Here is a 20,611-nt window from a genome sequence, read left to right as displayed (position 1 = left end):
TTTAATATGAGCAGATAATTCCATTTAAGAGACTCAGACTACAACAAGCAAAAAAGAAAAAAGCCCTGGGTTTACACTTAAGCCTCTGCTCGACCTCAGGTCCGCCTCACGACTAAATTGGCCCCGCCCCTTCAGCCCGGCTTCGTCCCCGGCACCGCCCCTCAGGGGGCTTCCGGTTAGTCCCGGCTCTCGCGAGAGCACAGCCCGGAAGTTTTCCGACCAGGGAAACCCACGTGGGCTGTGTTTAGGAGTTGCTAGTGACTCGGGACAGAGCTGAGCAGGACCCGGGAGCCATGGGGAAGCTGCGCCGGCGCTACAACGTCAAAGGGCGCCAGCAGGTGGCCCCTGGCCCCTCGAAGGGCCCCCCAGAGCCGCCCCCCGTGCTGCTGGAACTGGAGGGTAAGGCGTCCCGGGGCTGGGTTTCGGGAGACGGGCCAACCGAGGCCTCGCGGACAGGGGTTGGCCAGCGGGGCTGAAGAGGCCCCGGACGATGCCCTGCCTCCGCAACTCTGGACTGGTGGAGCTAGAGCGATCTCCCCGTTAAATTGACCCAAAGAAGGGGAGACAGTGACAGTCTAATTTTAACTGAATTTGGGACCGTACCTACCTGGGATTTCTCCCGCTTCGAGTCCCGCCCTAGTAGAACAGTGTGGAGAATCCGGACAAGAAAAGGAGCTCATTTCATCCATCCTGATGGCTTCGGTTATAATCTCCTCGCCCTAAATGTGTTATTCTGAGGCCAAATCTACCTGCTCAACTCCAGGCTGCTTGACACTCCTTTTAGCAGGAGCACCTACCCAAGTACCAGGAGCTCATAGGCGCTGGAGACATGACAGAAAAGGAGATTTAAGAAAACAGAATTTTCTTAAATTTCTGGCCTATCGAGCTTAGCGACTCCCGGGAGGAAACAGGCAGACAGACACGTAAAATATACAAAATGCTGTGTGGGTAGAAGGACTAAGGTGCAGAAGAGGTGAGTTGTGTTGTATCATAGGGTGAATAGGGAAGGCCTCTCTGAGAAGCATCGTTAGAGGCAAGACCTGAAGACGACGTGAATAGCGGTCTATCTGCTCCATGAAAGTTAAAAATGGGGGCAGGGTCACCTAGGACCTCCTGCGTGGAGGTGAGGACTGTGGCCTGGGAGATAGCTGAGTAGCTCAAAATCGTCTTGTTCTCCTTAATGAGAGTCCCATAGCCTCTCTTTACTGCTTAAGTAAAAGCATACAAAACCTGAGCCGTTAATATAGGAATCAGACGCTGCCCATCTGGGACGCTGCAGAGAGAACTTCAGTGTCAGATGTCAGACCCCAGTCATCACTCCCCAACGCCCCACCATGCGGGAGTCTGTCTCTCTGCCTCCCCGTTTCTCACTTCAGAAAAATACAAAAAATATATATATTTTAAGGTGTGAGTAGGGTCGATCCCCCCTGCTGCTGCAGAGGTTGAGTTGCAGGGTACTGTGGTAGCTGAATTTTTTTGGTCTACATTGTATGCTTTCAGACCGTGATGTTTATTTTAAAATAGGTGTGACTGCAAGTTTGGTATGTTGGAATGTTACTATGATAAAAGCTGTGGTCTCGGCCCTGGCCGGTTGGCTCAGCAGTAGAGCGTCGGCCTAGCGTGCGGAGGACCCGGGTTCAATTCCCGCCCAGGGCACACAGGAGAGGCGCTCATTTGCTTCTCCACCCCTCCGCCGCGCTTTCCTCTCTGTCTCTCCCTTCCCCTCCTGCAGCCAGGGCTCCATTGGAGCAAAGGTGGCCCGGGCGCTGGGGATGGCTCTGTGGCCTCTGCCTCAGGCGCTAGAGTGGCTCTGGTCGCAACATGGCGACGCCCAGGATGGGCAGAGCATCGCCTCCTGGTGGGCAGAGCATCGCCCCTGGTGGGCATGCCGGGTGGATCCCGGTCGGGTGCATGCGGGAGTCTGTCTCTCCCTGTTTCCAGCTTCAGAAAAATGAAAAAAAAAAAAAAAAAAAAAAAGCTGTGGTCTCATAGATCTGCTGAGAGCAGGCCCCACTCCGAGGGATGCACTGGTACCCCCTCCCCTCTTCCTCCCCTACACTGGGATGGAGGTGGGCGCTCAGGGGGCTCATACAGGGGCTGGAGGGCCCCAGAGAAAACCAGCATTCATGGGCATCCCTGAGTGCTGCCCTCTGCACCCCCTAGACACCAGGGCTGTGAGTCAGGCAAGCGTGTCTTTTTAGACAGGGGCCCGTTGAAAGGAGTGGATGCCAGCAATGCCCTTGTCCTGCCGGGGAAGAAGAGAAAGAAGACCAAGGCCCCGCCGCTGCCGAAGAAGAAGAGGCCTCTGACCAAGAAAGAGCGGAAGGTGCTACAGAAAGTCCTGGAACAGAAGGAGAAAAAGAGCCAGGTACTCCCACCCTGTCAGGGTCTGCACACGGCTCTCCAGACTGGAGGGAGAGCGGGGGAAGGGGGAGAGGCGGGCTGAGTCCCAAGATGGTGGTCAGTCCTGGGGAGACTGAGAAACCTTGATCTCAAGGCGGCACCTATTTACATTTGATTCTCTGCCAAGGCCACCACACTGGGTCCTGTCTGTGTCTCCAGCAGGGACACACAGGGCTCCCATTAGCAGCCTGATGCTCAGTCCCTAGAGTACTCATTTTTCTGTGTGTCCTTCTAAAATCCTCTGCAGTACGTTTCCTTGCTGTTCTGTACCTTGTTTTTGTGTGTGCGTGTGAAATATATGGAAACACATACAAAATAGGTATAATTTTAATTATGAAATATATAGAAATGCATATAAAATAGGTGTAATTTCAAGGATAATAAAACAAAAACTCAGGAATGCTGACCAGGGTAAAGAAACCAATGGTCACAGCCCCACAGGCCGCTTTATTCAAGACTGCGTGTTAGGGCCCGGCAATGTGGAGAGAGCCTCGTGTATCTAACCCCGGACTTCTTGAGGGAGTCCGAGGCAACCCAGGCTCCCACAGTCCTCGGCATACGAACGCCATCCAACAGTGCAATCACTATCTGGCCACCGGTTAAGGCTGTTGGTGTCGGCCACACTGAAATTCTACGTAGCGTTTCACCGCCCACCCCTTCTGAAGAGAGGTTTGTGAGGGCCCCACACATCTAACACACTTGTGTCCTTCCCCAGCGCGCACAGATGCTGCAGAAATTGAGTGAGGTCCAGGTCTCAGAAGCAGAGATGAGACTGTACTACACCACATCCAAGCTGGGCACTGGGGACCGCATGTACCACACGAGAGAGTGAGTCGGCCAGCCCCTTCTGAAGCCTGTCCCTCACGCACGGGTGACGGCGTCTTGCTTGGGTGGAACGTTATGAAAAAATACCTTTGCAGTGGCCCGTGTGCTATAATGCTTCTAGTGGGCAGAGACCTTGGAGTCTAAGGAGTCAAGGTCAGAAATCAAGGTGTGGGCCTGGTTGACTCAGTGGTAGAGCATTGGCCCAGCGTGTGCAAGTCCTGGGTTTGATTTCTGGTCAGGGCGCACAGGAGAAGCGCTCATCTGCTTCTCCACCCCTCCCCCTCTCCTTCCTCTCTGTCTCTCTGTTCTCCTCCTACAGCCAGGGCTCTATTGGAGCAAAGCTGGCCCGGGCACTGAGGACGGCTCCATGGCCTCTACCTCAGGCACTAGACTGACTCTGGCCGCAACAGAGTAACGCCCCAGATTGGCAGAGCATCACCCCCTGGTGGGCATGCCGGGTGGATCCTGGTCAGGTGTATGTGGGAGTCTGTCTCTCTGTCTTCCTGCTTCTCACTTCAGAAAAATACAAAAAATATATACATATCAAGGTGTGAGTAGGGTCGAATCCTTCAGGCGGCCGGAGAGTCTGTTCCATGTCCCTCCCAGCTTCTGCTACTGGCCATCAGTCCTTGCCCTTTCCTGGCTTTTAGACAGATCACTCCAGCCTCTGCCTCCATTGTCACCTAGCATCCTCCTGGCGTGTGTCTATGTCTCTTCTCTCTTCTTACGAGGACACCAATCATTGGATTTAAGGCCCACCCTACTCCAATATGACCTCATCTTAATTATGTCTGCAAAGACCCTATTTCCAAAGGAGGTCACATTCTGAGTCTGCAGTGGGCATGAATTGGAGGGCAGGGGGGGAGACACACTATTCAACCCAATAGAGCCAAGATTTAAGAATTAGGAGATTTCACATTAAAATCCAGATTCCCACCTAGTGTTGAACAGGCGGATGCTTTGACCACACTGCTGGCATTTCTGCAGGATGCGTGGCCTCAGGTGGAGCCATTGTCCTCCCCTAGGCCCCTCACCCACCGCCATCGCACATTTGGCCTGCTCTGTTCTTTAAGTTCCTGCCCGCCTGGTTCCTGTAAGCATTGCTGTGCGTTTAAAGACTGTTTACTGAGTGCATACTATGTCTTAGGCTCTCCTTAGCCCTGAGGAGAGAGCAGTGCACCAAAATAAAATAATGAGCTTCCCTTAATTGTGGGCAGATGAGCAACAATCAGTGGAAAGCGTGTATATATATCTAGTGCTGATAAACACTAAGTGGATGACAAAGCCAGGGAAAGAGGGTGGAAGGGGACGGGGATGTAGTTGAAGAAAAGTTCCTGAGAGGTGACATTTGAGTGAGGTCAAGGAAGGAGCAGGAACAGCAAGTGCAAAGGCCCTGAGGTGGGAAGGGGCATGGCCTCTGAGTCCTAGCCTCTGATGAGTGCTAGAAGCCAGAGCTGTCTCAGGGCCATCCTGGGGCCTTTGTGTCTGTTTTCTGCCTCTCCCGGCAGGAGGGCTGACGAGGTTACTGCGACGCGGGGTCAGGAGAAGATCAGCAGCCTCAGCGGGGCCCACCGGAAGCGCCGTCTCCAGGAGGAAGAAGAAGAGTCCGAGTCCTCAGTGGAGTCTGAACCTGATGAGGCTCCACCCACTGAGCGAGTTGAGGCTGGTGCAGAGATGGTGGCACTGTGTCCACCACCAGCTCTGCCAAGGGATGCGGGTGAGAGCCCGGGGTCCAGTGGTTTGCCTCCGCCTGCTGCTCTGTCAACTCCTCCACCAGCAGCCCCCTCCTTGCCCAGGCCCCCAGCGAAGCCTGCCGTCTTCGTCCCCGTGAACCGCTCCCCAGAAATGCAGGTTTGTGGCTCCGGTGTCTGTGACGGGAACTTGGGCCACACGCAGTGAAGGGTTGAGGGTGCAGAGAGGAACGTCTCTCTCTGGGCAGGTCGCCTCACCTCCTGGACATTAATGTGGACCCCACCAGAAGCAGCTGAGTTCCTGGGCCACAGGGGCTCCTCTGCGCCAGCCAGGCTGTCCCTGAGGATGCCGGGTCTAGCTTTCTGAAAGTCCCTGCTCGTGTCTCTGTCCCCCTCCCCAGCTTGTCAGGGCTTCCATCCACCAGGGGACACATCTGATCCCCATGTCAGCTGCCAGCTTTATAGAGACCACGTCATCCTACATCGTGTCAGAGCAGGGTCCCCGTCTCCCCCCTGCCATTCTGCAGGGACCCCCCAGATTCACTAGCGCAGACTCCCTCTCTCTGCAGAAGGAGCGCCTAAAGCTCCCGATCCTCTCCGAAGAGCAAGTGATCATGGAGGCAGTAGCCGAGCGCCCTGTTGTCATCGTGTGTGGCGAGACTGGCAGTGGGAAGACCACACAGGTGCCCCAGTTTCTCTACGAAGCAGGCTACAGCAGGTGGGGGCTGGCACGGGATCCTCCACAGGCCCCAAGTGACAGTAAAGATGTTCCCAAAGTCCTGATGAACACCGGCTCCTGGCCGTTGACTTGCTGTGTGGCCTTGGCCTCCGTGTCCTTAGCCATGAGAGGGATATCATTGGTTTTCCCATGGTGGTTATGCCAGTGAAGTGACTACATTTGTGTAAAGTGCTTAGATCAGCCCCTGGCACAGGAAGCTCTGTGTCACCTTTTCTTGGCACTTTTTGACTCATATGATCAAAGCCCCCAAGACCACCCCCAAGTTCACTGATTTGCTAGGAAGACTCGAGCCTCAGCAGAGAGTCCTCGTCAGGGTCCTGTCCAGTGAAAGGTCACAGAGGGTAAAGGCCCACGGGGTTGAGTTTCAGGGACCAGGCAAGGCTCCCAGCGGAGCCACACAGGGCACATTAAGGTCCTCCAGCCACGATTGACAACACATGCGACGTGTCATCTACCAGGGAAGCCCGTAAGTCAGTGCCCAGGTACACAGTGTTATCATAGGCTGGTCTCCTCGGCAAACTCTGCCTGGCAGGTACCCAAATCCCAGGCTCCCTGAAGGTGTCAGCATAAACCACACTGTGCAAATAGTCCAGGCCCAGAGAGCCCCTCTTATCGTCAGGTCGTGGGGGGAGCCCTCCCGAAATCCAGGTGCCAGGCGGGGGCCAGCTGGGACTGCCACCCTTTGTGGCCTACCGTGTTAACTTCTGTGCAGCCCGGGAACCAGCCACTGTCCCCTTGGTGGGCGCTGTGCCTGGTTTCTGTCGCACGGGGCCTGTCAGACCATCTGTGTGCTGATGTACCGGCCATTCCCTTTTGCTGCCAAGCGGCAATGAGTTGCCTTGCCGGGTGCACGTCTATACTGTGAATCCTGAGTTTGAACTGCATGTGACTTCAGGACAGACGGGGGGGGGAGGAGCACAGCTGATGCGTCACGTTCTGCCTCCCTCAGCGATGACAGCATCATCGGCGTCACGGAGCCCCGCCGAGTGGCCGCCATGGCCATGTCCCAGCGCGTGGCTAAGGAGATGAATCTGTCGCACCGGTGAGGGCTCGGCCTCTGGGGGCTTGTTGGGGGGTAGTAGGCCTCACCCAGGGGTCAGCTGTCCAGGAGGATCTGAGCAGCGTGGCAGGCCCTCATCCATCCTGCGGGTGCGGGGTGGGTGGGAGTGTCACTTCTCCGTCTAAGCACAGGGTCTCCTTATATGAGAAGGTTTTCTGCACGTTGGACAATGGCACCTTCCTGGGCCGAGGGGTGTGAGGCTGGGACAAGCCAGCCGGGACCTGGGGCTCACATCACATGGTACACAGTGTAGTGAGGAGACACATTGGCGCTTATAGCATGGCCCAAGGGCAGAGCGGCAGCAGGTGCACGCGGGCGGACGGGAATGCAGGCAGTGGCTGGTGCTCAGCATTGCCAGGCTCACTGAGAGCTCGATTTTCAATGTGCAGCCTCCTCTGGCTGTATGGCTGTGGGACTTACCTTGGAAAGCAGTCTGAGTGACATGGGGACAGCTCCAGCTGGGGAACAGCTGGGGCGTTACTTGTGCGGGTACCAAGCTTTGGCCCGGACTACAAGGGCTTCAGGTGTGAAGGGACGCCTTTCCCGTTTTGTCTGAACTCCAGGAAGCATGAACTGTGTAGACAAGAACCTCCCCCATTCGTTCTCTCACCAGATGCCGACCGAGCAGCACCTGCTAGGCTCTGGGGACATGTGGCAGGTGGTGGGCTTGTTCTGTTCTGTTTGCATGTTGAAACTTTCCACTGTGAAGGTGTGAGCCTGGAGAGAGACTCGCATAATGAGCCCCCATGTCCCCAAGACCCAATTTCAGCTCCTGACCAACTTTGTTTCTTCTGTACCCAACAACTCTTTATAGCACGGGTGCAGTACCCTTTTGGCTACAAGGTGTATCGTAGCTGTCCCGAGCGTCCTGCAGTCCGTGTTCACATATCCCTGGACATCTCCTAGAAAGCTTTTATAGTTGGTGGTCAGTTGGGCTCCAGCCGAGGACCCCACTTATGTTTGGTTGGCATGCTCTTCACTCGGCCATGATGGCTGCCTGCCCCCCTTCATCCTGGCAAGGGAGAGTGGGTGGGCAGGTACCTGGGCCTTGTTGGGGGGACTGGGGACCCTGCCCGCTGGGGTCAGGCTTCCTCCACCGCCCGCCTTGCCGTGGCCCCGAGGCCACAGCCCCAACCAGCTAGACCTCTTGGACATGCCCGCCATATCCCTGTCCCTGCAGGGTCGTCTCCTATCAGATCCGATACGAAGGGAATGTGACCGAGGAGACCAGAATCAAGTTCATGACAGATGGCGTATTGCTCAAGGAGATCCAGAAGGTTGGTTGCTTATCGTCTCCCAGAAGATGAGGCTGGCAAGCATAGGGAGCCTGGAGTTAGAGTGTCACCCCGGATGTGGGCAGCTGGTGTGCCTACTCTCCTGGGACCTTGGGCAAGTTGCTTAACCTCCCTGGGCCTTACTTTCTTGACCTGCACACCGGTATCTTCCTCACGTCATTGTTTTGCAGCAGGAATTGTACAACACATGAGAGCTTCCTAGCACAATGCCTTGTAGATGATCATTCAAAGCAAGCTCGTGCTTTTGTTGTGACTTGGTCACAGATGCACGTGTCAGCGAAATGCACACTGGTTCTCGCTGGCTGTGTGATGTTCTCCCAGTCAGGGGTCTCAGAAGGGCAAAGGTGCCTCCTACTGCCACGGCCTCAAGGCCATCCAGGGTCGGCTCAGGAGCGGGGCTGTGAGCCTGGCTTTGGGTCTGGGCGCCCCTTTCCATGTGGCATGCAGTGATCCAGTTGTCTTTGGTCCCTGCCTGGCATTTTCTCACTTCCCATTCCTGCCCTCTCCGCCCCACAGGACCCTGCATTTGTTAGCTCAGATCTAGTAAAAATTAGCTGCCCTTTCCCTGTCAGGGTCCAGCGCCTTGCTGGGTCCTTTGTAGGTAGTCATTGTCATTGAAACTTTACCAGGTCCCCATGAGGTGGGTCCTATTGTCCCCATCATACAGGGGAAGGCACTGAGGCCCAGGGAGGGAAAGTCACAGAGCAGGGTCCGTGCCTGCTATCAAAGGGGGCTCCCTGTGTGGGAGTTCTGGGGTGTGACGTGACCCTCAGTGCCTCTGGCCTTACCCATGGGCCTCCTTCCAGGACTTCCTGCTGCTCAAGTACAAGGTGGTGATCGTTGACGAGGCCCACGAGCGCAGTGTGTACACGGACATTCTCATTGGCCTCCTGTCCCGCATCGTGTCCCTCCGGGCAAAGGTAGGGCGGGAAGCGAGGTGCCAGGAGCCCCCTCATCCCAAGGCCAAGGCTCCTGCTGCAGTGTCGGGCGTGGCGCCTAGGCTGTTGCTGCCGTGACAAAGTCCCGGGGGCCCAGTGCTGGACTGTGGGTCTCAGGGTAGCAGCCCTACGTGATTCCACCCTGTGGGGATCCCGGATCCAGTCTCGGAAACTGGTCTTTCCCTCCTTCCAGAGCCAGCGGCCCCAGTGAGGAGTTCATGGTTGGCAACTCCCTGTCCCTAGAGTTGGCTTTCAGGGATCCACAGTGTGGGCGGGGCTGCTGGCCATATGCCCAGCCCAGTGTCCCCCCTCCCTCCACTCTGTCCCCACCACTAATGGGGCCTGCTGGGTCAAGGAGCACACCAAACATGTCAGTCAGTGGTATGTGTTGGGGGCAGGCTGCTGGGCCATTCAGGCCACTGAGCACTTGCCAGTGCCCAGGGCACAGGCTCCCCCTCCTGGAGCTTCCTGCAGTGCGGGCAGCTGCAGGCAGCACTCGGCAGGTCTGTGAGCTGGTGACGGAGGAGGACGGTAGAGGGCAGGACCAGGGTGAAAGTGGGCGGCTGGTGGGGAAATACTCTGCTGGGTGGGGCCTGGAGGAACTGAGGGGGCCAGGTCAGATGGGCTGCAGTGTGTGGACCCCAGGCTCACATTCCACCACTGGAGCTTACCTTCAGGGGTGTTATGGACCCCCTTTAATGAGCCGCCGTCCTGGGGGACGCAGGCTGTGCTGTGAGCTCACTTTTCCCACTTTTTCTGGGGTGTTGGGCAACCAGGATGGGGGTTACAGGCGGGGGCCGAAGGGAGGCTGGAGGCAGGGTCTCACCACCGTGGGGGCTGTGGGTCACTGAGCCTGTTCTCTGCAGAGGCTGCTGCCGCTAAAGCTTCTCATCATGTCAGCCACGCTGCGGGTGGAGGACTTCACCCAGAACCAGCGGCTCTTCCCCGAGCCGCCCCTGGTCATCAAGGTGATGCCCTGGCCAGGGTCTCGGGCAGCTGGGGAGGTGGGGCCCTGTCAGCTTTGACAGTGAGGACACTGGTAGCAGGGAGGTCCCAAGCATCCAGCTGAGGCTGACGTGGTTAGCAAGTTCAGGAAAGGGGGAGGGACCGCGCCTGAGCTAACACCGGTCCCTGGGGCGTCCGTCACAGGTAGAGTCCAGGCAGTTCCCGGTGACGGTGCATTTTAACAAGCGGACACCGCAGGAAGACTACAGTGGCGAGTGCTTCCGGAAGGTGTGCAAGATTCACCGGATGCTGCCAGCAGGTGAGGCCCCTCTGGGAGCAAGGCTGAACTGCCCTTTCTGGACCCACAGGCGTAGGCAGTGGGCGCTCGGCCTTGTCAGGCCTCAGTTTCCTCGCTGGTTCCAGAGAGTTGACAGTTCCTGCTCTACCGTGTTCTGTCTAAAGCCCTGTGAGGCTCCAGTGACTTAACAGACGACTTCTGGCCACGATGGTAGGAGGGACAGCCCCTAGGGTCCAGGCAGGTGTCAGTGGCACAGGTGTGCAGAGACATAGGACAGGTGGACAGGCACTTCCCCCCTGAGTCTCACTCTCGATCCCCACCACCCTGTGGCACTTGTTCAGTTGTTCGTCCACGTCACTTCAGTTGGCTTGACCTTCCCTGTGTCTGGGTTTACCTGTTCTGGGCTTTCACAAAAATTGGGTCGTGCCCTATGTGACCTCTGTGCCTGGCTTCTCTCACTCAGCGTCACGTTCTCAAGGCTCACCCACGTTGTAGCAGGGTCAGCGCCTTGTTCCTTTTCATGGCCATGTAATATTCCAGTGTGTGTGTGGATGGACCGCATCTGTTGAGGGTCACTGGGTAGCTTCCACCTCTCTGGCTGCTGTGCACAGAGCTGTCTGTGTACAGGTTTGGGTTTGCGTCCCTCTGTCCCGATTGCCTGGGCACATGAACAGGCATGGAGCCTTCAGGTCGGGTGGTAACTGTGGAATCGCCATCCTGGCGCCTCGGAGGTGGCTGCCAGGCGCCCATCTGTGTCTCCTGCTTTTTCCGTCTCCTCCTCGCACCTGTCTCTCAGAGTGGGGCTTGGCAGATGGCCATGGCTGAATCCACGGCTGCGTGGATGAACAGCTAATGAGCCCGCGCTCTCCCCACAGGCGGCATCCTGGTGTTCCTGACGGGGCAGGCCGAGGTGCACACGCTGTGTCGCCGGCTCCGGAGGGCCTTCCCACACTCCAGAGCCAGGCTGCCAGGTAACCAGGAGCCCCTCTGCCTCCCTGGGTGTGAGCCGCACCTTTGCCTGCCCTCCCCCTCCCTGGAGGGATGACTGCCGCCAATGCAGTGACCACATGGCGCGTGGTGAAGAGCATAGTTCTGGCCATGGCGGCGTCCTCCTGATCCGCTCACCTTTTCCAGAAAACAGAGACCAGAGAGATTCAGTAGAAGAGACAAGGAAGTTTAAGAAGTCGCGGGCAAGGGCAAGGAAGGCCCAGGTGGCGGTAAGTAGGGGGCAGCCCGGGGTTCTGGAGCTGCTTTGTCCGTATGGAGGCTGCCACCCCCACGCCTACCCCCACCCCTGTGGCTGTGTCGGTAGAAATTCAATGAAAGGGAAACAAGATTGAGCTTCACTTCCTTGGTCATGTGAGGCTCATGTCCACTGTTTAGTGTCCGCTTGTGTGTGTGGGGACCGTGTCAGACAGCATGGGTCTAGCACAAGCCTACAACAGGGACTTCTGTCGGAAGGGGCTGTAGCAGAGGCTGCAGGGTCGGCTGTGATTGAAACATCAAGGTTCCCCTTGCTGTATCCCGGAGGAAGCTTCTGGAAAGCCAGCCTGAGCACCTGAGCAGTGGTGTCATTTCTTAGTCGTCACTAGCCCACCTACTGCATTTAAAGCATGCCAGGTGGGGTCTCGTGTTCTTTACAAGCGTTAGCTAGTAGTCCTGTGATCACCCCTGATTTTTAGATGGAGAAGTCCCGGTAGAAAGAGGCTGCGAGGCTCGCGGGTGGAGGACCCAGGTGTCATCCTCGTTTCTCCTGCACATGACACATTTTCGCATGGGGCACCCACAGCCCGAGGTCCTGACGTCTCTCTTTTTGTAGACATTGCCCCAGATCAGCTTGGACAGCTACTCAGTGCTGCCGTCTGGTGAAGGTGACGAGGACAGGGAAGCTGAAATGGATGACGAGGAGGCAGCTCTGGGCTCCGATCTGGACCTGGACCTGGGGGATGAGGACGCCGACGGAGGTGAGGCCTATGCATGGTCCTTCCACTCGTTCATTCAACAGGTGTCTGCTGAGCCCCAGGCTTCCCTGTCCCACCCTCGGGAGCTCCGAGTCCAGTGGCCTGGCCCAGAGCATCCGGCTCTTTGTCCCCTGCTGTTTTCTGCACTCCTAAAACTGCACGGGTAGCCAGGAATCTGTTGTGTTGGTTGTAATGGGGTGCTGCTCCTGGGCTCAGCACTGCAGGGTGACCCCAGGCCTCAGTGTGCAGCTCCAGAGGGGCCTCGCTGGGGCCCTCTGAATGGAGACAAGCCCAGCGCCCAGCGGGGTCCATGCCAGGGCCGCACAGGGTAGCTGAGCGCATGCTCGGTGGGGGCTGTAGAGCCTCTGACCAGGCTTTTCCCAGAGAGGAGACTCTATAGCTTGCCAGGCATTCCTGACCTGGGTCAGGTGTGAGGCCGAGGAGAGCCTTCGGGCCTCTCAACCCTCTGTCTGCCCAGGCGTGGCCTCCCTACCCACAGTATGGCTGGCACAGGGACCTCCCTGGCAGGGCAAGCCAGGGCACTGGGCAGCCCTGGGCCCGGCTCCTGCCGTAGGCGTTGTGGTGGCCAGCGGTCCCTGTCCTCCCCGCAGCTGAGCAGCCAGATGCCTCGCTCCCCCTGCACGTGCTGCCGCTCTACTCTCTGCTGGCCCCGGAGAAGCAAGCCCAGGTAACAGGCATGCGCGGGTGCCTGGCGGGAGCCTTCGGTAGGCACCGGGGTGGGAGTGGGGCACGCCCAGGGTCATCCACCCTTCGGCTGACTGATCAGCATTTAGCTTAGGAATGTGGAGGGGGGCTCGTTCCCCTCATCGCCCCCGGCCCTCACAGCCTGGAGACGTCTCCTGGATCTGTCCCCACCCAATTCTTTCCTGATTCTGCTGGACTTGTGCTGACTCTGCCGCCATCCTAGGTCTTCCAACCTCCCCCAGAGGGGACTCGACTGTGTGTGGTGGCCACCAATGTGGCAGAGACGTCCCTTACCATCCCAGGCATCAAGTACGTGGTGGACTGTGGGAAGGTCAAGAAGCGGCATTACGACCGAGTGACTGGCGTGTCCTCCTTCCGCGTCACCTGGGTCTCCCAGGCCTCGGCCGATCAGCGGGCGGGCCGTGCGGGCAGGACAGAGCCTGGCCACTGCTACAGGTGGGGCACCCAGGGTCCTCCCGAGTGGTGTTGGGGCTGCTCTGCATCGGCCACCACTGGGGGTAGGGAAAGGGGCTCCTCGATCTGCGGGAGGCTGTCCCTGGTGCCCCCGGGCCCTTTCCAGTGGTCACCAGACATTCACCTTCTGTGTCTGGTCTGCTGCTGGGCCCTCTGCTGTCATTTGGCTGTTTGTTGTTGCGTTGTAGAAGTTCTTTCTATACGGGGGTAATTAGATCCTTGTCAGAGGTAACCGTGGCAAATGCATTCTTCAGTCTGTGTATTGTTACTTTTTTAAAATCACTTTATCGATGCCTTTTTCAGCCTTCTTTTAAATTATACAAAAGAAAGAAAGGGAGTTGAGAAACCAAAGAGAACCAGTAAGAAATAACAGTGGTTAAAATTTATCAAGTGCCCTGTGCCAAGCCCTGCTGTAGGCCCTCTGCATGTGAGGTCTGAGCTCTTCACTAGTCCCCACAAAGCAGCTGCTAGTTAGGCCCCATTTTAAGGTGAGTTCAGTGAGACAGGAACAGGGTATATAACTCTGGCTGAGTCAAGGTCCCATGTCGAGGCTGGGGCTGGGTACCTCCGTTGGTTAAGAGTGTCATCCAGATGTGCCAAAGGCTGCAGGCTTGGTCCCCAGTCAGGAAACATTCAAGAATCAACAAAAAAATAGACCAAAAAACTAATCAACCGCCTGACCAGGCGGTGGCGCAGTGGATGGAGCGTCGGACTGGAATGCAGAGGACCCAGGTTCGAGACCCCGAGGTCGCCAGCTTGAGCGCAGCTCATCTGGTTTGAGCAAAAAGCCCACCAGCTTGAACCCAAGGTCGCTGGCTCCAGCAAGGGGTTGCTCAGTCTGCTGAAGGCCCGCGGTCAAGGCACATATGAGAAAGCAATCAATGAACAACTAAGGTGTTGCAACACGCAGTGAAAAACTAATGATTGATGCTTTTCATCTCTCTTCGTTCCTGTCTGTCCCTATCCCTCTCTCTGGAAAAAAAAAAAAAAAAAAGAATCAACCAATGAATACATAAATAAGTGGAACAACAAACTGGTGGTAACTCACCCTTCCTTTCTTTCCCTTCTCCCTCTTCAAAATCAATCAGTAATTTTTAAAAATTAACATTACAAAAAGGTTGTGTCAGGGAGCTTGGCTGTCTCCTTCATTTACTGCATGTGTTTGAGCTGTTGGACCTTGTCTTCCTCAGACTCTATTCGTCCGCGGTGTTCAGTGACTTTGAGCAGTTTCCTCCCCCTGAGATCACCCGGAGGCCTGTCGAGGACCTCATCCTCCAGATGAAAGCTCTCAACATCGAGAAGGTCAGCCGCAGCCCCTGCCCTGCCCTGCCCTGCCGGCACCCCGCTGAGCTGCCAGTGTCCGGTGCTATTGGCGAGGGCGGCCCTCGCCCCTTGTGGGCCGGCTCCCTTGCTTTCCCCGTGGCCCAGGGAGCCCGGCCAGCCACCAGGGCCCCACCTCCCTGGGACCCGCACTTCTCCAGTGCAGTGTGCCCCAAGCACCTGGGGGACAGATGCCAGGCCTTTGGGGTTCCCCAGGCATGTGGACTTGAAAGCCTGGGGCCCCTTTTCTGAGCGCCCAGGCCCCTGTCCGTTTTTGTAAGTGCCACCCGGAGGACAGGCCCGGCCACGCTCCCTCCTCAGCGTTCCCATCTGTCTCCGCCGGTCTCCTTGTGTCCAGGTCTTCAACTTCCCCTTCCCGACCCCGCCCTCCGTGGAGGCCCTCATGGCTGCCGAGGAGCTGCTGATCGCGCTGGGGGCCCTGCAGGCTCCCCAGAAAGCAGAAAGGTAGCAGGGAGGGAGAGCGGAGAGCCCGGTTCCTGCCACGGTCGGGCCCCGTCCCCCCTCCTGAGCTGACCTGAGCACCAGGCCTGGCTCCGTCCTCCAGGGTGAAGCCGCTGCCGAGGCCCCGGCTGAGCTGCCCCATCACAGCACTGGGCCGGACCATGGCCACGTTCCCTGTGGCGCCACGCTACGCCAAAATGCTGGCACTGAGCTCGCAGCATGGCTGCCTGCCCTACGCCATTACCATCGTGGCCGCCATGACTGTCCGGGAGCTGTTCGAGGAGCTGGACAGGTGGGGTGGGGCCGGGCACTGGGGGACCATGCTCAGGCTGATAGAGGCCACCCTCGGCTGACAGGCGGCCTGGAGCCCTCCCCTGTTGGGTGACCTTCTACAGGACCCTGCTGTAGAAGGGTCCTCTCTGCGCCTGCCAGTTCTGATCACTACAAGATCTGTTTAAAATCCCTCGGGCAAGGCCCTGGCCGGCTGGCTCAGTGGTAGAGTGTCGGCCTGGCTTGTGGAAGTCCCAGGTTTGATTCCCGGCCAGGGCACACAGGAGAAGCGCCCATCAGCTTTTCCACCTTTCCTCCCCCTCTCCTTCCTCTCTGTCTCTCTCTTCCCCTCCTGCAGCCAAGACTCCATTGGAGCAAAGTTGACCTGGGTGCTGGGGATGGCTCCATGGCCTCCACCTCAGGTGCTAGAATGGCTCCAGCCACAACAGAGCAACCCCACAGATGGAGAGCATTGCCCCCTGGTGGGCATGTCGGGCGGATCCCTGTTGGGCGCATGCGGGAGTCTGTCTGACTGACTTCCTACTTCTAACTTCGGGAAAATACAAAATAAATAAATAAATAAAATCCCTCAGGCGGCACCAGTCAGGGCTCAGGAGCATGCAGGCTGAGAGCACTGACTGGGCCAGGCCTCCTGGGTTCAGATCTCCATCTTCGTGGTGATCTCTAGATGTCCAATTGCTGGGTTGGAAATATGCCCATTTTTTGTCCTTTTTGCTGTCGGAAGTGAATTTTGGGGTGCATGTTGAGCTGGAGTGTAAGACCTTAATCATGTTACTGACCCCACCAGGCAAAGTCTCTGTCCCTAAGCCTCTGAGCCTGCCCTGTCCCCTGTCCCTGCAGCCGTTGGTCAGGGCAGTAGTCGGGTGGTGTTTTGTGTTTTTAGACCAGCCGCCAGTGACGAGGAGCTTGCCACTCTGAGAAGCAAGCGTGCCCGTGTGGCCCAGATGAAGAGGACCTGGGCCGGCTGCGGCGCGTCTCTGAAACTCGGAGACCTCATGGTGCTGCTGGGTGTGTGCTGGGCGAGCAGGGGGCGGGTAGGGTCAGCTGGGACGGGGTGGGGGGTGGGCAGGGTCAGCTGGCACCGGCGGGGGCCGCCCGGGTTGGGGCAGCGTCAGGGCAGTGAGTGAGTGAGTGTGCCCCGCCCCCCAGGCGCCGTGGGAGCCTGCGAGTACGCGGGTTGCTCGCCCCAGTTCTGCGAGGCCAACGGGCTGCGGTACAAGGCCATGGTCGAGATCCGGCGTCTGCGGGGCCAGCTGACCACTGCAGGTGCGGCCCAACACCCACCTCCAAGGCTCCCCAGGTCCCCCTGTCCATGGGGAGCCCTGGCACAGAACATGACCTTCTTATTGTTTAAAATTCTGAGTGATGCCATCCATGTACGGTCGCTCCACAGGTTTTCACCATTTCGTATTTGCAAATTCTCCAATGTGCTGAACTTTGTTCACAACCCCAAAACCAGCACTTGACACCTTTGAGGTCCTTTGAGGACACGAGCACACCTCCCATTAGGTTGTCTCTTAGTCTCGTCCTTTTCCTGGTGACATCCCTCTTATCACCCTCTGTCCCTGGTTCTGATCTGGACCAGCTGCGTCTGGGCACCCCCAGCCTCATCCTGGGGCTCCCTGCTCCATGAAGGGTCCAGCCTTGGCTCACAGGACATACAAGGACCCATGTCTTCTGGGCTATGGTCCCACCACCCATGACGTGGCTTCCATCCTTAGCGCCCCCTTGTGGGCTGAGAACGCAGGAGGAAGGGGCAGAGTGAGCATTCCAGAAAGGCCAGCTAGGTGGCTAGCCGGCCGGCATTTCCTCTTATCACGGGCAGGGCTACATCCAGGGCAACTCTGCCATCAAAGAGAATTTAGGGTGTGTCCTGAGAGAGAGGAGGACACAGCCATGAGGCAGGCACTAGCCCTGCCCTGCTGGAGGATTTGATCCCTGCAGTCTCAGTGCTTGGGGCCCACGAGAAGCAAGTCTGAGGCCAGAGCTGTGTGTTGAGTGATGTGAGGCCATCCAGAAGGTGATGGTGAAGCAGGCCCAGGCCCTCTGTCCTCACACCTGGCTCTCCCACAGTCAACGCCGTGTGCCCTGAAGCTGGGCTCTTCGTGGACCCCAAGATGCAGCCACCGTCCGAGAGCCAGGTGACTTACCTGCGGCAGATCGTGGTGGCCGGCCTGGGCGACCACCTGGCCCGCAGAGTCCAGAGCGAAGACCTGCTGGACGACAAGTGGAGGAATGCCTACAAGGTTGGAGGCCAGCTCGGGGGACCAGCAGCATGGCAGTCGCTGTGCTTGGGGGTCTCCCCCCCCAGCCCACTCTCTGTCTCAGCCCCAGGGGCCGATGCCAGCTGGGGGCGTGGTTGGACACCTGGCGTGGGCAGCCCAAAGGACCCCTGGTGTTTGGGTGGGCCTTCTGTCACGGGTTCCCACAACAGAATTGGTGACATGTGCAGTGGAGTCACGTCTCTTTGAGCGGTAGCATCACCCTGACTTTATTTTCATAACCATGTAATTGAGATATAAATTGCACACCATACAACTCACTGTTCTAAAGTATCCAATTCGGTGGTTTTTAGTAGATTTAGGGACTTGTGCAACCATCTCCACAATCAACTTTAGAACATTTTCATCCCCCACAGAGGAACCCGTGCCCATTGTTAGTCACTCCATTTTCTTGGCTTCCCGTCCCATGAACCCACGTAATGTCTTTGGGTTTGCTTACTCCAAAAACTCTACGTGAATGGGATCACTCAGCAAGTGGCCTGTTTTGCCTGGCTCCTCTTGGCCAGTATACACCAGTGTCTCCTGGTGGCTGAACACCGTTCTGTCATGTGGCTGCACCATGGGTGCGCTGTGGATGGGACACTCTGCTGTCCCGGCTGAGGGCACAGTTAGATTCATACGGGTTCATCTCACCAGTTGCTCATGTCTCTTGGACTCATGCCCACTCATTCTCTCTACAGACCCCTCTACTCGACGACCCTGTCTTCATCCACCCCAGTTCTGTCCTTTTCAGAGACCTCCCCGACTTTGTGGTCTACCAGGAAATTGTGGAGACCACCAAGATGTACATGAAAGGTAGTAAAGCTGGTGGGGAGAGCACATGAGTCGCCCCCGGGCAACAGTGCCCGCCATAACCTCGGTCCATGGCCCCGGACGGTGGTGCCCACCGTAACCTCAGCCTCTCCCCCACCCTGGGCAGTGGTGGCCGCTGTAACCTTGCCTCTTCCGCGGGCTGCAGGTGTGTCAGCTGTGGAGGTCCAGTGGATCCCCATCCTACTCCCCCACTACTGCCAGTTCAGCAAGCCCCTGGAGGAGCCGCCCCCTGCCTACTGCCCTGAGAAGGGGCGAGTACTGTGTCACCGGGCTAGCGTGTTCTGTGAGTTGGGTGACTTCCTGCTGGCCAGCACACATGGTCCCATGCCCTGAACTCAGAAACGTGTCTCGGGGGTGTCACCCAAGCCTCCTGTCCCCTTCATGGGTGGGGCCGAAGGCTGGGACAGCACTGGGGGACAGTGGGGACCCATCCCGGCTCCTCACCAGCTCCACCTTCCAGATCACGTCGGCTGGCCACTTCCTGCAGTGCAGGTGGATTTTCCAGAGGGCCTCGACTGCTACAAGCACTTTGCCCGATTTCTGCTGGAAGGGCAGGTGGGCAACCCAGTGACCCCTGCGCCTTCCTCCATGTGGTGCCTAGGAGGTGAGCCCAGACCCCCTCACCCCATTCTGCGGTCTCTCCACAGGTCTTCCCCAAGTTGGCCTCCTATCAGCGCTGTCTGCTGTCCAGTCCCAGTACCATGCTGAAGACCTGGGCCAGGTACACCTTTCCTGGGATCCTCAGGGTGGCCTCCGGTGGCAGAGGCCAGTACTACGGTCCTAGGTCACCGTCACAAGTCACCACCAACCAAGTGGCTTAACACGACGGAAACACATTCTTATAGTTCTGCAAGCCAGAAGTTCAAAGTCAAGGTCTCAGCAGGGATATGCTTCCTCCAGTGGCTCCAGGGGAGGGTCCCCCTGCCTTTTCCAGCTCCTGGTGGCTCCCAGTGTTCCTTGTCTAGTAGCCACATCACTTCCTCTGTCTTCACACGGTTGTCCCCTTTGTCTCAGTCGGTCCTCAGCTTATAAGCACACCGTCTTACAAGCGTCACCCTCCTGAGCAGGGCTGCCCAAAAGGTGGCTTGCCTGTGGGCACCGTGACGACCATCAGCCCCTGTCCCTGTCCACAGGCTGCAGCCCAGGACAGAGAGTCTCCTGAGAGCACTTGTTGCCGAGAAAGCCGACCACCGTGACGCCCTGCTGGCTGCTTGGAAGAGAAACCCCAAGTGTGAGTTTGACCAGGGCTGGTACCCCAGGCCAGGGGGTTGGGAGTGGACAGGACAGACTGCCTGGGCAACCCAGAGCTGGTAAGCTCTGCCCTGCAGTGGGTGGCTGGGCACAGAGCCGCTCTGACACCGTCTGTCCTCCGTCCCCTGTAGACCTGCTGGCTGAGTACTGCGAGTGGCTCCCGCAGGCCATGCGGGCCGAAGTAGAGAAAGCCTGGCCCCCCACCGCTGTCCGATGAACGCTGACCCGATGCAAGGAGGCAGGGCTGAGGACGGTCAGGGAACCAAGGGATGGCAGCAGCCCCTTTCTGGCACTGGGCCCTGGAAGCCCTTGTTCATTTTGGCCCAATTATGGACACAGCTTGCTCTCGCCCTGGGCAGTCCCAGGGGTGACTTTTTACAACTATTTATTAGGTGGGAGGATAATGGTATATCTCACGTGCTGGTCCTCTCTGTAAACATGCTCTGTGGACTACATCAGTCCCCCGTGGAGCAGGAGCGGTGCCGGCAGGCCCTTCTGTCCTCCCGGGTGTGGGGCGCCCTCCCTACAGCCAGGCAAGCCCCCAGCTTCAGCCTGCTCCTGGGGAGGGGGTACGGGGAAGGGTCTCCCCAGTGGTGGGCCCCTGCCAGCTGCCTTGCTGTAATAAATTTTCATGTAGGAATCCAGTGTGTCCTAGAGAATCTGTGAGTGAGATGGTCTGGGGATGCCCCCCCAAACCCACACACACACGCATCTGGGCGGGTGCCCACCAGCGGGTCAGGGATGGGCAGTGAAGTTCCTCTCCCTTTTACGTGGCTGTTTCTCCAAAATCAGCCAGTGCCGACTCAAGAGTAGGTCTAGCTTTCCACACCATAAGTACATAAAATGAAATGACAAAGA

The 20,611-nt window shown here is 57.6% G+C and overlaps 1 protein-coding gene across 1 annotated transcript; it reads left to right on the top strand.

The window, feature by feature from the left end:
* Positions 1-223: 223 nt before the first annotated feature.
* On the top strand, positions 224-20,387 carry DHX37 (DEAH-box helicase 37). Its single transcript, XM_066260820.1, has 27 exons — positions 224-399; positions 2,202-2,368; positions 3,119-3,231; positions 4,737-5,079; positions 5,489-5,637; positions 6,608-6,700; positions 7,899-7,995; positions 8,820-8,933; positions 9,818-9,919; positions 10,101-10,215; positions 11,070-11,165; positions 11,329-11,411; positions 12,014-12,158; positions 12,767-12,843; positions 13,084-13,316; positions 14,525-14,636; positions 15,013-15,119; positions 15,220-15,408; positions 16,291-16,415; positions 16,557-16,673; positions 17,481-17,653; positions 18,370-18,484; positions 18,648-18,785; positions 18,963-19,057; positions 19,150-19,223; positions 19,636-19,733; positions 19,885-20,387. Exons 1-27 carry the CDS (start codon positions 294-296, stop codon positions 19,968-19,970), a joined length of 3,462 nt encoding a protein of 1,153 aa, XP_066116917.1. The 5' UTR covers positions 224-293; the 3' UTR covers positions 19,971-20,387.
* The last annotated feature ends 224 nt before the right edge of the window (positions 20,388-20,611 follow it).

The sequence above is a fragment of the Saccopteryx bilineata genome, chromosome 2, assembly GCF_036850765.1.
Source record: "Saccopteryx bilineata isolate mSacBil1 chromosome 2, mSacBil1_pri_phased_curated, whole genome shotgun sequence".
Taxonomy (NCBI): domain Eukaryota; kingdom Metazoa; phylum Chordata; class Mammalia; order Chiroptera; family Emballonuridae; genus Saccopteryx; species Saccopteryx bilineata.
Note: the sequence above shows the minus strand (reverse complement) of the source record. Positions and strands in the feature narration are given on the sequence as shown.

Bases quoted from the DNA above. Each gene is read 5' to 3' on its own strand.
- DHX37 (XM_066260820.1), top strand. From the start codon at position 294: ATGGGGAAGCTGCGCCGGCGCTACAACGTCAAAGGGCGCCAGCAGGTG. The intron at 5,080-5,488 runs GTTTGTGGCTCC...CTCTCTCTGCAG, and splicing joins ACCGCTCCCCAGAAATGCAG to AAGGAGCGCCTAAAGCTCCC. The intron at 13,317-14,524 runs GTGGGGCACCCA...TGTCTTCCTCAG, and splicing joins GAGCCTGGCCACTGCTACAG to ACTCTATTCGTCCGCGGTGT.